At 39.7% G+C, this 17086-nt stretch overlaps 1 protein-coding gene across 2 annotated transcripts; it reads right to left on the bottom strand.

Moving 5' to 3' along the window:
* Positions 1–8536: 8536 nt before the first annotated feature.
* LOC135093599 (glutathione S-transferase theta-1-like) lies at positions 8537–15892 on the bottom strand. Of its 2 annotated transcripts, XM_063993009.1 has the most exons (7): positions 15285–15892; positions 14830–14994; positions 14465–14590; positions 12440–12527; positions 10464–10614; positions 9996–10176; positions 8537–9873 (listed from the first exon to the last, which is right to left on the bottom strand). In XM_063993009.1, the coding sequence occupies exons 3-7, from the start codon at positions 14571–14573 to the stop codon at positions 9716–9718; spliced, it is 687 nt and encodes a 228-aa protein (XP_063849079.1). In that variant the 5' UTR covers positions 14574–14590; positions 14830–14994; positions 15285–15892; the 3' UTR covers positions 8537–9715. The 2 variants fall into 2 exon arrangements, with proteins under 2 accessions (XP_063849079.1, XP_063849071.1); XM_063993001.1 differs by lacking the exons at positions 14830–14994; positions 15285–15892 and having other exon boundaries at positions 14465–14726.
* Positions 15893–17086: the final 1194 nt, after the last annotated feature.

Consider the following 17086-nt stretch of genomic DNA (forward strand, 5'->3'; position numbering starts at 1 on the left):
ACATATAAAAAGAAAATTTATACATAAACTTGATAAAATCCTAAACAGAATAAAATCAAACATTTTTCACTTACTAATAGCCTAAATTGTTATAGTTCAAGCTTGATCCATTTATTTAAAGACGAAATACAAAAAGAAACACTACCTTACACCAACACACCAGGGTCGGCACTGCGTGAGCCACAGTGCCGACCTAGCGTGCAGCTTTCTATCTCGGACATGTGAGCATGCGCACAACAGCCAAACACCGTGTCGCTGGAACTGTGAAGCGCACAGTTCTATACAAGGATTTTTTATTTATTTTATTTATTTTTTTATTTTTTTCATAAATTAGGGGATGGCTACTGACATTAAGTTAAGGATTATATAATATACAATTATAAAGAAAGAATTAAAAAAAAGTACTCATTATATTGAATGTTATCAATAACATCGAGTAGAAATAGGGAGTGCTGCAGTTCCGCAGTGCTTATACACCAGCCGCCACTGGTCATAAGTAATACTTAGAAGATTTTCCTAAGTGCCTTGTGTGTCTTGACTAAATATGTTGTGTTCAGTATACTGTGGTTTTCATATATTTCATATTGTATTTTATGTGTTGATCTAATACAGGATTTTAATGAATGACTTGATATTTTCTGTGGCACTTCGCATGTAGTGCATTTTTTTGATGTTGTATTTGATTATTTTGTTATGTGGTTAAATCATATGTGCATTTATATGTTTTATGTGTTTCATGAAAAGTGATGCATTACTGAGTGACCTAATTTGATTATTGAAGTCCATAACGTACAGTGAATAGTAACGTCAAGACCTATTAAATTTTGTTCATTGCCAAATAACTTGAAGTTTTATTAACTAGTATCATGCGGTGGGGTTATTGTCTTTTGTTGCCTGTGTGTGTTGTTGGGATATATATTTACTGGTTAACAAATAATGTTAGTCTTTCCGAACTGTATTTGTGGCTTACCCCACTGTGAGAACCTTAGCTTTAACTCTAGGTAACCTGGACTTAGACTTTGAAGTACTTGGTGGATATATAACTAGTGCAGTTTCTGCGTAGACTCTAACTTATATTAAAGGTAAGTTGGAGGATTACAAAATACCTATCTAGTGTGTCCTATACAGAATATATGCAATTGTGTTATATCTCGTTATATGTAGACTACATTTTCTTGGCTTTTAGGTGATATACTTCTGATTTCGCCATGTTGAATAATTAAAGAGTTATAAAATGAAAAATAATAGTGTGTTAAGCAGAAAGCATTTTCATATCTTGAAATTTTCACATGGCTCAGTACATCTTTGGAAAAAAAAAAAAATGTTGGCATGCAGCATTTCTTAATAGTTCATTAGGAATAGACTCAGATTCCTAAGTAAAACACTCCATGACAATAACTGAGGCGCATGGTACAACAGGGAGCTAACGCGGTTAAAGTTAATTAGTGATAGCTAACAAATAAAGCGGTCTAGGCCAGATCTTTTAAGTTATTGGGTTTTTAATATTATATATATATATATATATATATATATATATATATATATATATATATATATATATATATATATATATATATATATATGCTGTGCCTAATTCCGGATTAACTACGAATTTTTTAAATATTAAAAAAAAGGTTTTTGAACCTAAAAAAAAAAAAAAATAGTGATTGTTATTATAATATTATAAAATTATATATTATGAACATTAACACTCACCATGGGCAAATGATGACTATGAGTGTGATTGAAGGTGGTGGTGGTGGGGGAGGTTGGAGGGTTAGTAATCGAGGATGTCCGAATCGTCTGGCTCGTCTCAGACCCCCATCCGACGCGATGTCGTCATAGGACCTGGTGTGCTCTGGAGGCACGATTCATGGATTCACCTCTCACGGCATTACACTTAGATTCGTTAAGTAACGGGTTATCAAGTCCAGTTTTCAGTGCTCACCGAACGCTCTCCACCCCTTCCCCTCCCCCCTCGGTTACTCAAGGAGAGCGGGAGTCGGTTTCGGAACCACGTCCAGCGAGTCCGCAGAGTTCAATGTCTGATGCTCACCGCGCGCTCTCCACCCGGTTACCCATGCACGGAGAGCGGGACTAAATCATGGAACTGTCTTGCGAGTCTGCCAGCCTCAAAACTCGGATTCGCAAGTACTCAAGTTACCGTGTCCTGGCCACCTTCACTCCTCCCATCTATCCATCTCACTATACTGAGAGTTACAAGAATTGACCAGTACCTCCACTCCTTCCATCTATCCATCTCATTAGTGCAAGAGTTGACCAGTACCTTCACTCCTTCCATCCACCTCACCAGTGCAAGAGATGACCAGCATTCCAGTACCTTCACTCCTTCCATCCACCTCACTAGTGCAAGATGACCAGTACTTTCACTCCTTCCATCCACCTCACTAGTGCAAGAGTTGGCCACTACCTTCACTCCTTCCATCTCACTAGTAGTCCATTACTTTCACTCTTTCCATTCACCGCACTAGTGCATGAGTTGACCAGTTCCTTCACTTCTTAAAAAGTGGTGAACCTGCCTATCTGTTTCTTGTAATGAACAACAGTTTCCTCCTTCCACAGTATCACCACGCAGTACCACCATCACCTTTGCTCTTCCCAGAGAGAGAGAGAGAGAGAGAGAGAGAGAGAGAGAGAGAGAGAGAGAGAGAGAGAGAGAGAGAGAGAGAGAGAGAGAGAGAGAGAGAGAGAGAGAGAGAGAGAGAGAGAGAGAGAGAGAGAGAGAGAGAGAGAGAGAGAGAGAGAGAGAGAGAGAGAGAGAGAGAGAGAGAGAGAGAGAGAGAGAGAGAGAGAGAGAGAGAGAGAGAGAGAGAGAGAGAGAGAGAGAGAGAGAGAGAGAGAGAGAGAGAGAGAGAGAGAGAGAGAGAGAGAGAGAGAGAGAGAGAGAGAGAGAGAGAGAGAGAGAGAGAGAGAGAGAGAGAGAGAGAGAGAGAGAGAGAGAGAGAGAGAGAGAGAGAGAGAGAGAGAGAGAGAGAGAGAGAGAGAGAGAGAGAGAGAGAGAGAGAGAGAGAGAGAGAGAGAGAGAGAGAGAGAGAGAGAGAGAGAGAGAGAGAGAGAGAGAGAGAGAGAGAGAGAGAGAGAGAGAGAGAGAGAGAGAGAGAGAGAGAGAGAGAGAGAGAGAGAGAGAGAGAGAGAGAGAGAGAGAGAGAGAGAGAGAGAGAGAGAGAGAGAGAGAGAGAGAGAGAGAGAGAGAGAGAGAGAGAGAGAGAGAGAGAGAGAGAGAGAGAGAGAGAGAGAGAGAGAGAGAGAGAGAGAGAGAGAGAGAGAGAGAGAGAGAGAGAGAGAGAGAGAGAGAGAGAGAGAGAGAGAGAGAGAGAGAGAGAGAGAGAGAGAGAGGCTTAAAGGAGATAGGGATGCGGATGTGAGAAATGTAGAAACAATGAGGGAGTGGGGTTGGGGAGGTGGACATGGATTGGAGTTGAGAAAGGTGTGGCTTAACTTACATGTCATGACTTTTGGTCAATGATATTTCTAAAATCCCTTGAGTTGACATGTCACTTTAGCTAAAAATAAGGGTAGGAAGACTGCTTCACCAAGTAGGGAGCCATCAGTACAATCCCTCTCTTCATCCTCTATGAATATTAAGCCTACCTAACATCCACATTTGCATGACCGCAGCACTAACAGGCCAGGCAGAGAGCAGGAGAAAGAGGAAAATCTAATACAATAATAATAACAATAATAGTAATAATAATAATAACAATAATAATAATAATAACAACAGCAACAACTAGCCCTAAAATTTTTTTCAAATTCTTGTCTTTATTTCCATATATGTAGTCTTAATGCAGTGATTTTTTTTTTTTTTTTGTGCGTGTGTGTGTAAAAGGGCCACTGGCCAAAGGCAATAAAAATTTTGAGGGAAAAAAGGGTCACCAGTGCCAGTTCCCAAAAGATATCCCAAACAGAAAAATCAAATAACAGAGAATAAGCATCTTGAAATTTTCCTTTTGAAAGGGTTCAAGTTATAGGAAGGAAATACAGAAACAGGCAGAGAGTTCCAGACCTTACCAGAGAAAGGGATGAATGGCTAAGAAGGTAGGTTAACTTTTTCATCAGAGAGGTGGACAGAATAGAGGTGAGAAAGTAGAAAGTCTTGTGTAGCGAGGGGAGACACGCAGTTAGCAACATCAGAAGAGCAGTGAGTGTGAAAAAAGGTGCAGAAGATAGCAAGAGATACAACTTTGCAGCAATGAGGGAGGTTTAAGACAGTCAGTTAGAGGACAAGAGCTAATAAAACAAAATGCTTTTGATTCCACCCTGTCTAAAAGAGCAGTATGAGTAGAACTTGGAGGTAGTCACTTAGTAATGGGGCAAATGTATTCAGGTCATATAGGCCTGAGGTCAGGCGATCCTCAAGACAGATTGGCCTGAGTCCAGGACGTCTGGTACTAGAGACACTTGGTACCCAAACCATTTGGGCCCAAAAATATCTCTAGACTCAGATGTCTGGACCACAGGCTTTGTGAAGGCAGCACGTGGAGTCGCACACATCATTATAATGTCACAAACCCATCCACTACTTACTCAACCACATCCACTGATTCACTCAACCACCACTACCCCCATACACTTATCAAGCCATCTATCCAACCACTAACTCCCATTGATCCATCCATTCATCCACACCTCCATGTATCCACCAATACATGTAACTGAGTACATAACGTAATTTCCTCTAACCCAAGCATGAGAGAGAGAGAGAGAGAGAGAGAGAGAGAGAGAGAGAGAGAGAGAGAGAGAGAGAGAGAGAGAGAGAGAGAGAGAGAGAGAGAGAGAGAGAGAGAGAGAGAGAGAGAGAGAGAGAGAGAGAGAGAGAGAGAGAGAGAGAGAGAGAGAGAGAGAGAGAGAGAGAGAGAGAGAGAGAGAGAGAGAGAGAGAGAGAGAGAGAGAGAGAGAGAGAGAGAGAGAGAGAGAGAGAGAGCGCCCTGAGATGCCAGTCCCTGAATAGGGTCCGAATCAGTAGTTAAAACCTGAAGGATAAGTGTCTTGAAACCTCCCTCTTGAAGGAGTTCAAGTCATAGGCAGGAAGGGAGTTCCAGAGTTTACCAGAGAAAGCTGAATAACAGAGAATACTGGATAACTCTTGCATTATAGAGGTGAACAGAATAGGGCTGAGAGAAAGAAGAAAAATCTTGTGCAGTGAGGCTGTGGGAGGAGGGGAGGCATGCAGTTAGCAAGATCCGAAGTGCAATTAGCATGAAAATAACAGTAGAAGATAGCTAGAGATGCAACATTGCAGCAATGAGAAAGAGGCTGAAGACAGTCAGTTAGAGGAGAGGAGTTAATAAGACGAAAGAAAAGAAATTGATTCCACCCTGTCTAGAAGAGCAGTATGAGTGGAAACCCACCAGATATGTGAAGCATACTCCACATCTGGATAGATAGGGCCCTTGTACAGAGTTAGCAGCTGGGGGGGTGAGAAAAACTGGCAGAGACATCTCAGAACGCCTAACTTCATAGAAGCTGTTTTAGCTAGAGATGGGATGTGAAGTTTCCAGTTTAGATTATGAGAAAAGGACAGACCGAGGATGTTCAGTGTAGAAGAGGGGGACAGTTGTGTGTCCTTGAGGAAGAGGGGATAGTTGTCTGGAAGGTTGTGTTGAGTTGATAGATGAAGGAACTGCATCTTTGAGGCCTTGAACAATACCAAGTTTGCTCTGCTCCAATCAGAAATTTTAGAGAGATCAAAAGTCAGGCATTCTGTGGCTTCCGTGTGTGAACTGTTTATTTCCTGATGGGTTGGACGTCTGTGAAAAGACGTGGAAAAGTGCAGGATGGTATCATCCGTGTAGGAGTGGATAGAACAAGAAGTTTGGTTAAGAAGATCACTGATGAATAAAAGGAAGAGAGTGGGTGACAGGACAGAACTCTGAGGAAGACCACTGTTAATAGATTTAAAAGAGCAGTGACTGTACCACAGCAGCAATAGGATGGTCAGAAAGAAAACTTGAGATGAGGTCACAGAGAGAAAGATAGAGACTGTAGGAGGGTACAGATTCTATCAAAAGCTTTTGATATGTCTACGGGAACAGCAAAAGTCTCACCAAAATCTCTAAAAGAGGATGACCAAGACTCAGTAAGGAAAGCCAGAAGATCACCAGTAGAGCGGTCTTGATGAAACCCATCCTGTCAATCAGAAAGAAAGTTGTGAAGTGGTAAATGTTTAAGAATCTTCCTGTTGAGGATAGATTCAAAAACTTTAGATAGGTAGGAAATTAAAGCAATAGGATGGTAGTTTGAGGGATTAGAATGGTCACCCTTTTTATGAACATGATGAATGTAGGCAAACTTCCAGCAAGAAGGAAAGGTAGATGTTGACAGACAGAGTTGAAAGAGTTTGACTAGGCGAGGTGAAAGCATTGAGGCACAGTTTCAGAGAACAATAGGAGTGACCCCATCAGGTCCATAAGCCTTCTGAGGGTTCAGGCCAGCGAGGGCATAGAAAACATCATTGCAAAGAATTTTAATAGATAGCATGAAGTTGTCAGATGGTGGAGGAGAGGGAGGAAGAAGCCCTGAAACATCCAAGGTAGAGTTTTTAGCAAAGGTTTGGTGAAGAGTTCAGCTTTAGAGATATGTGATAGCACAGGTGCCATCTGGTTGAAATAAAGGAGGGAAAGAAGAAGCAGGCTATTGGAGATGTTTTTGGCTGGATGCCAGAAGTAATGTGGGGAGTTAGATCTTGAAAGATTTTGACACTTTCTATTAATGAAGGAGGTTTGGCTAATTGAAGAACAGACTTGGCATGGTTCCAGACAGAAATATAAAGTGCACTGAGATTCTGGTGATGGAAGGTTTAAATATCTTTTATGGGCCACCTCTCTATCATGTATAACACAAGAAAAGGCTGTGTTTGTTAAACCAAGGTTTGGAAAGTTTAGATTGAGAAAAAAAGTGAGGAATGTATGCCTCCACGTCAGACATTATCACCTCTGTTATGTGCTCGGCACACAGAGATGGAAGCAGTAGTCATTCCAAGGAAAATCAGCAAAATACCTCCTCAGGTCCCCCCAACTAGCAGAGGCAAAATGTCAGAGGCACCTATGATTAGGGGGGATCCTGAGGAGAGATTGGAGTGATAGGACAAGATACAGATATGAGATTGTGATTGGAGGAGCCCAATGGAGAAGAGAGGGTAACAGCATAAGCAGGATTAAAAGGTTAGGAAAAAGGCAAGAATGTTGGGCGTATCTCCAAGATGGTCAGGAACACGAGTAGGGTGTTGCACTAATTGCTCTAGGTCATGGAGGATAGCAAAGTTGAAGGCTAGTTCACCAGGATGGTCAGTGAAGGGAGAGGAAAGCCAAAGCTGATGGTGAACACTGAGGTCTCCGAGAATGAAGATCTCCACAAGAGGGAAGAGAGTCAGAATGTGCTTCACTTTGGAAGTTTAGTAGTCAAAGAATTTCTTATACTCAAAGGAGTTATGTGAGAGGTATACAGCACAGATAAATTTTGTTTGAGAGTGACTCTGTAGTTATAGCTAGATGGTGGAAAACTTAGAAGATTCAAGAGCATGGGCACAAGAGCAGGTTAAGTCATTGCACACATAAACAGAACATCCAGCTTTGGATTGAAAATGAGGATAAAGAAAGTAGGAGGGAACAGAAAAGGGGATACTGTCAGTTGCCACAGACACCTGTGTTTCAGTGAGGAAAAGATGAGGAAGTTTAGAAGAGGAGAGATGATGTTCTACACACCGAAAATTAGATCTAAGACCATGAATGTTAGAAAAGTTAATGAAGAAAAAGTTGAGGGGGGTGTCAAGACACTTAGGGTCGATACCAGAAGAGCAGTCCTACTTGGGGACATTTGTGGTCCCCTCTCCAGATGGGGACTCTGAGACTGGTGTAGGAGTTGCCATGATAATTTTTGAATTTTGAGTGAAGGGTGTGTGTGTAATTAGGTGCTTGTAGTTTTGTGTGAAGGAAGAGAGTTGTCTTTAGAGGGAAGACTGTGACTGCCCCCTCGTATTGTAAGAGACAAAAGGAAACGTTCAGTGAGGTCACAGCTGGGTTTAATGATAAGTTCACAGCACCCCATGATCCAGAGCTTTAGACCTCACTGGGGTAATTACCATTTCGGCAGGTGCTTACTGCCTCCTCCTGTGAAATACCCATGTAACTTATAGTTGCAGTCAACATCAGGCAGGCAGTTGTTAATCACGGAATATCCTGGTGCCAAACCCTGCAGCCAGTATTGCTGGGAGGAAGAATATCTTGGTAAATTAGGGTACAGAAAACAGGACTGCCCACAGTTTTGGGAAAGGGGAACACTTAAATATCACTGATCCCCTCATCACTTGAAATTAAGATGAAATCCAGGGTACTAGAAGAGTAAAAGCCTAAATAACTGAAACAAAGAAAAAACTGCCAATCAAGCAAGGAAAGACTTGCCACAGACAAGCCATTATATGCCAATGAATAGATGCTAAGTTAGAATTTCCCAGCATAATACTGTGCAACACTTGATAGTGCTTACACAGTAAATAAGGTATAATGAATATCAAAAATAGTAGCCATACAATAGACTACATACATATATTTAAAAAATATACTCCTTTACAAAATTATATAATATACTATATCAAGACACCCTCTAACATTTACAGCACTGCACTACATTTACATTTATCCAGAGTTGGTTTTGACAGTAGGCAAATCTCAAATTTCTAGCAAGAGATATCATGCAGAGCAGAGTGATTTTCTTTTCTTTTCTGAGTCTCAGTTATTCTCTCTTTGGAACTTTGGTAAAACTTGTGATGCTACTTTAAAGAGAGTTTTTATTTGGCTTGAACATATTCTTTGTTTCTGAAAAAATCTTCATATGGATTTTATCTCAAACTTACATATGGCTGACATTTTTCTTATGAGTTAGTAAAAAATTACAAAGAGACTGAAGCTTTTTAATTTACATTCCTTAGAGAGGCATAGGTTAAGAGAGGACCAGACAGAAGTCTTTAAGTGGTATAGGGAGATAAAACAAGGCTGATATGAGCAAAATTCCCAAGATCAGTAACCAGGATTGAACAAGAAATAATGGGTTCAAGCTTGAAAAATTTAGGTTCAAGAAAGAGATAGGAAGGAATTGGTTCTCAAAATAGAATGGATGAATGGAGTGGAATCAGTAATCAGGTTGTTAGTGCTGAATCAGTAGGGAGCTTTAAAAGACTGGATAAATTTATGGATGGAGATAATAGGTGGAAATAGATAAGTATGTTTCAGACATTGACTGCCATGTATATGCCTGATGGCTTCTTCAAACTTCCCTTATGTTTTTATGTTCTTACACTCTTAGAGAGAGCGAGAGAGAGAGAGAGAGAGAGCATTCCTTCATATCTCATCCTCAAGAACTTTAGAGGAGAGAGCACTGATCCTCACAGCATACTGTCCAAGTTCCAATTACAATTTAAATAAAGATTATGTAAAACTTCAGGTTTTAAAATTTCTCTTTTTACATTTGTAAATATTTTTTTGACGTTCTGAGTATGTATTTTGTTTTTTGTCATATGCCTTTCCACTTGTTTGGGAGAAAGCCAGTTGTACGAGTATGATTACGTGCTCTGGAACCAGTCTCATAATTTCTCTTTGTTCCACTTTATAACAATACATCAATTTGTGCAATATACTACTGGAACTGACATGCCTGATTGTAAGGGACCAACCTGTATCATCAATATGTACTATATATTTCAAAGTTTAGCACCGGGTGCCTTGAATCCTTGCTTAGCTCGAACTTTATTGACAATAGCATGACCCTCATCATAGTGGGGATGGAAGGCTTCTCTCACACGTTGCAACCATGCAGTGACCAAAGGGCGCCCCTCACACACATCATAGCCAGCCATACCTGTGAAAATGTTATTGTAGAAAATTAGCTTACTAAATCTCAGGAGAGGTTTGATGGAAATAGTAAGTGATTGCTTTCATGACAAATTTTTTTTTATTATTAGGTACTTTGATATTACTTACTGGGTTGCTCTAGTTCACAAGCAGCAAGAATATCAGCAATGGAAGCTTCATTTCCAGCAAGGAATGGCTGATCCTTCAGCCATACTGTTTCAAACTTCTCCAAGGCATCTTCCATGCGGGACTGGAAGTCAGCAACCTTCTTCTCGTTCACCTCAGTCCCAAACATCTTGGGAATCAGGAACTAAAGGAACATATTGAGTCCATACTCACATTTTGAGTCTATAATTATCATATCTTATCATGGAAAACATAAGATCTAACAACCAAAATACTTAAAATCTTTTCAATCCCTGAACATAAATTCAGAATTTTCTCATCACAATGGCTGGAACACCATGTTCTAACTTATCAAGATTTTATGGCACTTCATTACAAGAATGTATATTACAGAATTCATTTTAAGTAACTACTTTGGACTCTTACTTGCATGTAATTCATATTCTACAACAGCAAGAAATACCAATATACCTTGTGTTGGAAGTACATGGCACATGAAATCCTGGTATTGACATGCTGCCATTCCAGATATTGATCCACCTGAGCCTGAGCCTTTGAGTCCTTAGGGTACCAGTGGTCATCAACATTGTGCTCACGACACAGATAACGTAGTATTGCAACACTGAAATATATGTGAGTACATAGCTGGATGAACATGATCTAATATGACAGAAAATGCATTACACACAAACACTTGAATCTCTAAAACAATGTCTCAAAATGCATATGTGCATATAATATTTTCAACTTAGAATAACAAGTACTTTCACCTCAAGCAGTATCAGCAGAATTTTGCGTTACAACCCTGTACAGTAATAAAAAAAATCACTATGTAGAACATATGTAGAAAGTTACCTTAAATCACATACCTTTCTCAAGTGAATAAAATTATGCTTAGTGAGACTCCCCAAAAACAGAGATCATCTTAATGTTGTGAGCAGATGATAAGCATAAGTCTCACATATACTCATAAGTAAAACTGTATTTTTTTTACTTATTGGTATTATTATTATTATTATCATTATATTATTATTATTATTATTATTATTATCATTATTATCAATATATTATTATTATTATTATTATTATTATTATTATTATTAGTTATTACTTTATTAAAATGGAATGGATAGGAATGCTACAACTATAGGGGTTTATGTTTACTGAGTATGATGTAGAAAAGGTGTATGGTAGGGTACTGATAAGGAGGATAAGAGAAGGAATAGAAAATGCCGGAACAGTGATGCCCACTGCACTGTACAATGTTGAAACAGAACATGAGAGTAGTGGAGAAAAAACAGTTAAATGAAATTGAAGTTAAATGTTTGAGGAGTAAGTGTGGAGTAACATGGTAAGAAATGATAATAAACCTGTAAAGAGAATAATGTAGTCAGATGTGCACGGTGAAAAGTTAAGAGGAAGGTCTCACTTAGAGTGAATGAACTGTGTGAAGAGAGCACTGAATGAGAGAGGAATTATTATGCAGCAAGCAAGAATGATTATGCATGATAGAGGTGAATGGAGAGTAACACTAGTGAGTGCATGAAAATAATGCTGTCTCCTTGCACATCTGGCAGAGCCCATTGGCATATGGACCCAATAAGGGTGTGAGACTCTCCATAAGAAGTACCCTGCATTTTCTGTGGTCTAAGGATTGGAGTAGGTGCAGGGCAGGGAATGATCTCATTATGAAGGGGCAGTGTTTCTTGTCAGGCCTTGCTGCAAAAGTATGGGGTCAGTTATGCTATGCCGAAGCTCCTGGGGTGTAATAGTGTTGTCCATGAGACTATCCTTTTCCTACAGGCACCAGCAGGGCTAATAGTGTGAATGATGTGTGTATAAGTGTGTGATGCTTTGTCTGGGCCACCCCATGTGGGATTGCCAGCCTGGTATGTATATAGATAAATAGATAGATAGACAGACTGTTATTATTAATAACTTTTCTCTCAAATATTTAATATTGGTGAGAAAACCTAAGGCATATCCCTAAAAACATTATACTACATTTTCTCAAATGGTTATCTTTCAGTTAGTATGAGAGTTCTTCAGTGAAAACTCATTGCAATCATACACCTTGTTTGTGATTAAAATTGCTTTGTGTGAATGATGTGTGTATAAGTGTGTGATGCTTTGTCTGGGCCATCCCATGTCCTACAAAAAACAGAAGTCCTACAAAACAGAAGTCACATGGAACAAGTACTATATGGTACACAAGTAAGCACAAATATATAATACCTTTGAAAATGGTCAGAATATGCTCATTAAAAGATACTCCAAAAATTAAAGCATCCAACATAAACCAATCAATAAGGAAACAAAGAATACTCTAAAGATCATGCATAATTCATCAGAAAAGATATTGCTCAAAAAGAGGAAATTATTGCTAAAGAGAATAATGGAGATTGAGCAGGGATAGAAACTTAATAATTCCAGGAAACTTGTATTACCTTTCTGATAATTTAAAACCACTGTCATCTATTGCTGGCACTTGCTGGAAAGGATTTATAGCTGCGTACTCTTCTGTGCGGTGTGCTCCTGCAAGAAAAAAAAAAATATCAGTCAATCAACACCTAAACACCTTATATCTCTAAGAATATATATATATATATATATATATATATATATATATATATATATATATATATATATATATATATATATATATATATATATATATATGACTGTGAATACAAGGGTAACAAATTATTTTGGGGCCTGACAACCATTATAGTCCCAACACCTATGGCATTGTCCTTCTGTTTAATCCTTTTTGATTCTATTGATTGACACTACCCATGACACCACTGCACAACCACTTGCTGTATAAGGCACTCAATACAGTCCCCTACATTATGTCTTTTTCTTATAGTAAAATCATGCTTTAATGGGATTGCTGTGCCTGCAGAGTTCAGCTGCCCTCATTATCTTATGCCTATTCTCTCCTCTTTGAGGCTATAGCATTCTGGGGGTAGCCAACCAGGTGAGGAGTATAGCTTCTCATGGTTAAGGATTTATCTTGCCTTCAGATCAATGTCTCTGTGTTTCTATGTACTGTCCAAGGAGAGGGATTACATAACACTGAGGTATTGAGCATTACCATAGAAACAGTTTTGTTTGATAGTGTGGTAAGGGTAATTTTGAAACAATATCTTACATACTAATTGAAACTAAACTCCCTACAAATATGAGAATGTTACCTGGTGATCTAAGTATGGAAGATCCTAGAAAGCCTTCTTCCTACTATAGGGTTGGAAGTAAAAACCATCTATGAACAACAAGTTCAGTCAATCTGGAAAAGAAGTACATGTAACATACAAGTATGAAACTCACATGTCATGAAGAAGGCTCAGAGACCTTGACATAAACATAAAAAAAATTTGGAGACATGTCTAGTATAGCTATAATAGTACTCAAGAATGTGGCAAAATTCAACATTTTAGTCCAGTGAGCTCTGCACCAGTGAAGAGTACACATCTAAATGATTTTCTACTGTTTATAACTGGGATTTATGGATAGCAGCATATTAGGATTTCATGGTATCTAAAGAGCTGATCCCCCTAATCATGCACTACCATTCGTGAGGCCACCAATTATGACTTTCCAAGGTACATTCAGTTATACTTTTCATTTGGTTTTAGAGACATGTCAGACATTCTGATAGAAGCTCATTGTCATTTGTTAATATGGCTAACCAATGGAGGGAGGTGAAGTGAAGAGTGCCAGTGTTTGGCAGGAAGAGTCACTATGTGGGATAATTAGCAACAGCAATGTTTAGGATGTGATACGCATATGTAAAGGAGAGGTTCTGTATATTCATTAAGAAAGCTGCCAAACTCTACTCACCTCCATTGTCCTGATAATCTCAACACCACACTGTTAACTCACATCGGCAAGGCATATCAGTATAATTTTTGAGGTCCCTCATTAGGTTAGGCTATGCTAGGTTAAACTAATGTCCTAGTGAGGGGAGTCTGGGGGGTGGGACGAATCTCCCTCCCCCGGCTAGGTTAAGTTAGGTTAAGCTAGGTTATGTTAATGACCTGGGGGAGGGGGGAGAATCCAGGTGGGAGCGCACTTACCCCCTCCCCCCCGCGCCAACCTAGGTTAGGGAAAAATTGTCCTAAAGGTAACTATCAAAATACGTGTAGCAAAATTTGTTTACGTTTACAGTAAGGTAACCGAATCTTCTACATGATATGTGAACTTCGTTCTTTTATATAACACGAACGTGATATCCTAATTAACACACTTATTTTTCATCCCCCCCCCTTAAAAAAAAAAAAATCCCCACAGCCCCCAAGCTTGTTTAAAGGGTTAGGGAAGGTTTGGATGGGGAATGAAGGAGCGGACTTATCAAGAAACGCCAATTATGCAACTGTCAAGCTCCATAAGTTACAGGAATACAAATACGGCCGTGTTCCGTGCAGGTCCTGTCCCCAAACAAAGGCCGTAATACATGCATTTTAACCTACCTTTGGCTAGATTGACGAGGTTGGTTTCAAAGGGTATTTTGGTCTTCCTCAAAAAGATGTACACTGCCCTGGATGGCTGAGACATGAGATCAACGTACAGCTTGAGCATGGTGACGTAGAGAGAAGCTATCCGCTCAAGGGCACGGAGAGTACAAGAATGATAATAAAGCTGCAGACGAAATCCCGCGTCTAACACACACACACACACACACTATTGTCGACATTGATAATTATGCAATTCACTACATCAGCATACAACATTTTTAATTATCCATTTTAAATGAAAAATAATCTAAAGTTTTATGGAATCTTCTTCAATTTATGTGATTTATATTTGTTTTTAAGAATATTGCTGTGCACCTCACCATCACTTCACTAAGGATTCTACATAATACGTCCCTCAGTCCACATCTTCACCTGGATGGCCGCTCGGGTGGCTGCAGCAACAACACCTGAATTTCGTGGATCCGTCACATGTAATGAAGACGGATGTAGCCAGTGGCGCAACAAGCCCACAGACACGACAGACACTGCCACAATGAAGACAAAACCAGTTCATTTTAGAATGGCACTTCATTAACACCGCGTAGTATCTTTACAAAATTACACCGTTTATCAGACTTACAGGCATGTATTATGCGACTCCATACAGGCAGGGTGACCAGAATTTGAAAACTGAAATGCAGGACACCTACAATGGAGAGGTATATAGAAAATATACCGAGTAAGTGAACCGCACATTACAAGCTCGTAAGTCATTCTGACTTACGGCCACATAGGCACGCTATACTATTTCATTTCTAACAACTCTTTCAAACACCTTGATAAGATGGGATGAAAGACAAACTGGTCTGAAGTTTGTTGCTAGACCTCTTGAGTCACTTTCGAAGATTGGTGTGATGATTTCTTCTTTAAGTACTGCTGGTATAACTCTTGTTTGAAGAGATTCCCTCCAGACCTTGCCTCTCAAGTTTCACTGTATCCGAATTTTGCGATCTTTGAGTTTCGGGCCTAAATTTTTACCATCCAGACTTTGGCGCATAATTTCCTCGAGTTTCGCGTCTTCGTTGCGTTTAGGTTACACATTCCTACCAATGGCACTACATATAGTAAAAATAAATACATACATGCTTTGTATTGTACATATATTTCTGTGTAGAGTTCACATGCCACTTGTCAGCCACAACACTGGTCACGCCAGATTGTATCCAAGAGAGCGGGAGAGGAAGGCCGGCGACGGCGTCACCACCTCATGAAAAAAACACAAAACAAATGTGAGGTCTCACTACTGTGGCCCGTTACGACAGATGTCTGGACAAAATGCAAACACTTATACAATTTTTGATGGATGGCGCTGCACCACCGCACCGCTGCATCATTCCAGATGTAAGGACAAAACATTCACACAGTTTGAGATGCAATGGCGCTGCACTGCCGCGCCTCGCCAGATATGATAACAAATACACACATTCACACAGTTTTAGATGCGATGGTGCTGCACCACTGCACCGCTGCATCTCGCCAGATGTGATGACAAAACACACACTCATACAGGTCTAGGACATGCGGCCCAAATAAAGCGTTTTTCCAGTGTTTTCAACATCCCGAGTTTCGTGATTCCCGAGTTTAGTCCTATGTTTTCGAAAGAAAGCAAGCGCGAAACTCAAGAGGGTATTGTAGTTGGTTGCAATAAAACTTCAGCCAATCCTGCGCCATATTTTCAGTAGTGACGTAGATCACCTCCCACCTGGTCAACGCTGTTGTTTTTCTAAGATTCGTTAAACGCCTTCCAAAACTAAGCCTTATAAGGCCCCATCCACTTGACTTACCCCCCACCTGATTCAAACCTTAATCAGTGCCTGGTCCTCCTTGTCCCTCACACCATCACCATTACCATGCTCTCTCTCTCTCTCTCTCTCTCTCTCTCTCTCTCTCTCCTACTACAATTGCTATTTGTGGGCCTTCTGCTATTACAACCGTTCCAGCTGGTCTGGGGTGTGCCTTAGAGTGGTACAGCAAGGCCTGGTTATTTCATCAGTGAAGAAAAATCTGCCACCAAGGAAAGTGCGAAGGGGCACCGGAAGACAAGGTCCTTAACGGCTTAACTAAAATATCGAAGATATCACACAAACTAGTTCTCATTCTTTATCTGAAATGACTACCGAACTTGATATATTTCCCTTTTCCTTTTTAAATTATATTGAACTTGATTCACTATCTAATAATCATCAATTTTCTTTAATTGTTATTGAAAAATTTACATATCTTATAGATAACCACTACAATTATAGAAATATTGCTGATTCCCAAATGATTGATCATGAATTTCCTATTCCAAGATTTTATTATTTTTTCTATGATGATCCAGAAGTCAAGCATGATTTTTTCCACTAACAGTCTAAAGATATTGCGTCATAACATCAACAGTTTTCCTCTTCACTTAGATTTTTTCCTTGATTGTTGTTCGAATCCATCTGGTGTTGGGTTTGATGTCCTCGGGCTTTGTGAAATACAAATAAAGGATGAAGTATGCACACTACAATTTTGAATTATTACTCTGGTTACTTCAGTACCAAACAACTCAAGGTGGTGTGGCGATCTATCTCCGTAAGTGTTTTCAGG

Source organism: Scylla paramamosain, chromosome 3 (assembly GCF_035594125.1).
Source record: "Scylla paramamosain isolate STU-SP2022 chromosome 3, ASM3559412v1, whole genome shotgun sequence".
Classification (NCBI taxonomy): domain Eukaryota; kingdom Metazoa; phylum Arthropoda; class Malacostraca; order Decapoda; family Portunidae; genus Scylla; species Scylla paramamosain.

Coding starts and splice junctions, on each gene's coding strand:
- LOC135093599 (XM_063993009.1), bottom strand. CDS start 14,573: ATGCTCAAGCTGTACGTTGATCTCATGTCTCAGCCATCCAGGGCAGTG. Junction 10,177..10,463: donor CCATGTACTTCCAACACAAG/GTATATTGGTAT, acceptor ATGTTCCTTTAG/TTCCTGATTCCCAAGATGTT. Junction 9,874..9,995: donor TTGTGAACTAGAGCAACCCA/GTAAGTAATATC, acceptor ACATTTTCACAG/GTATGGCTGGCTATGATGTG.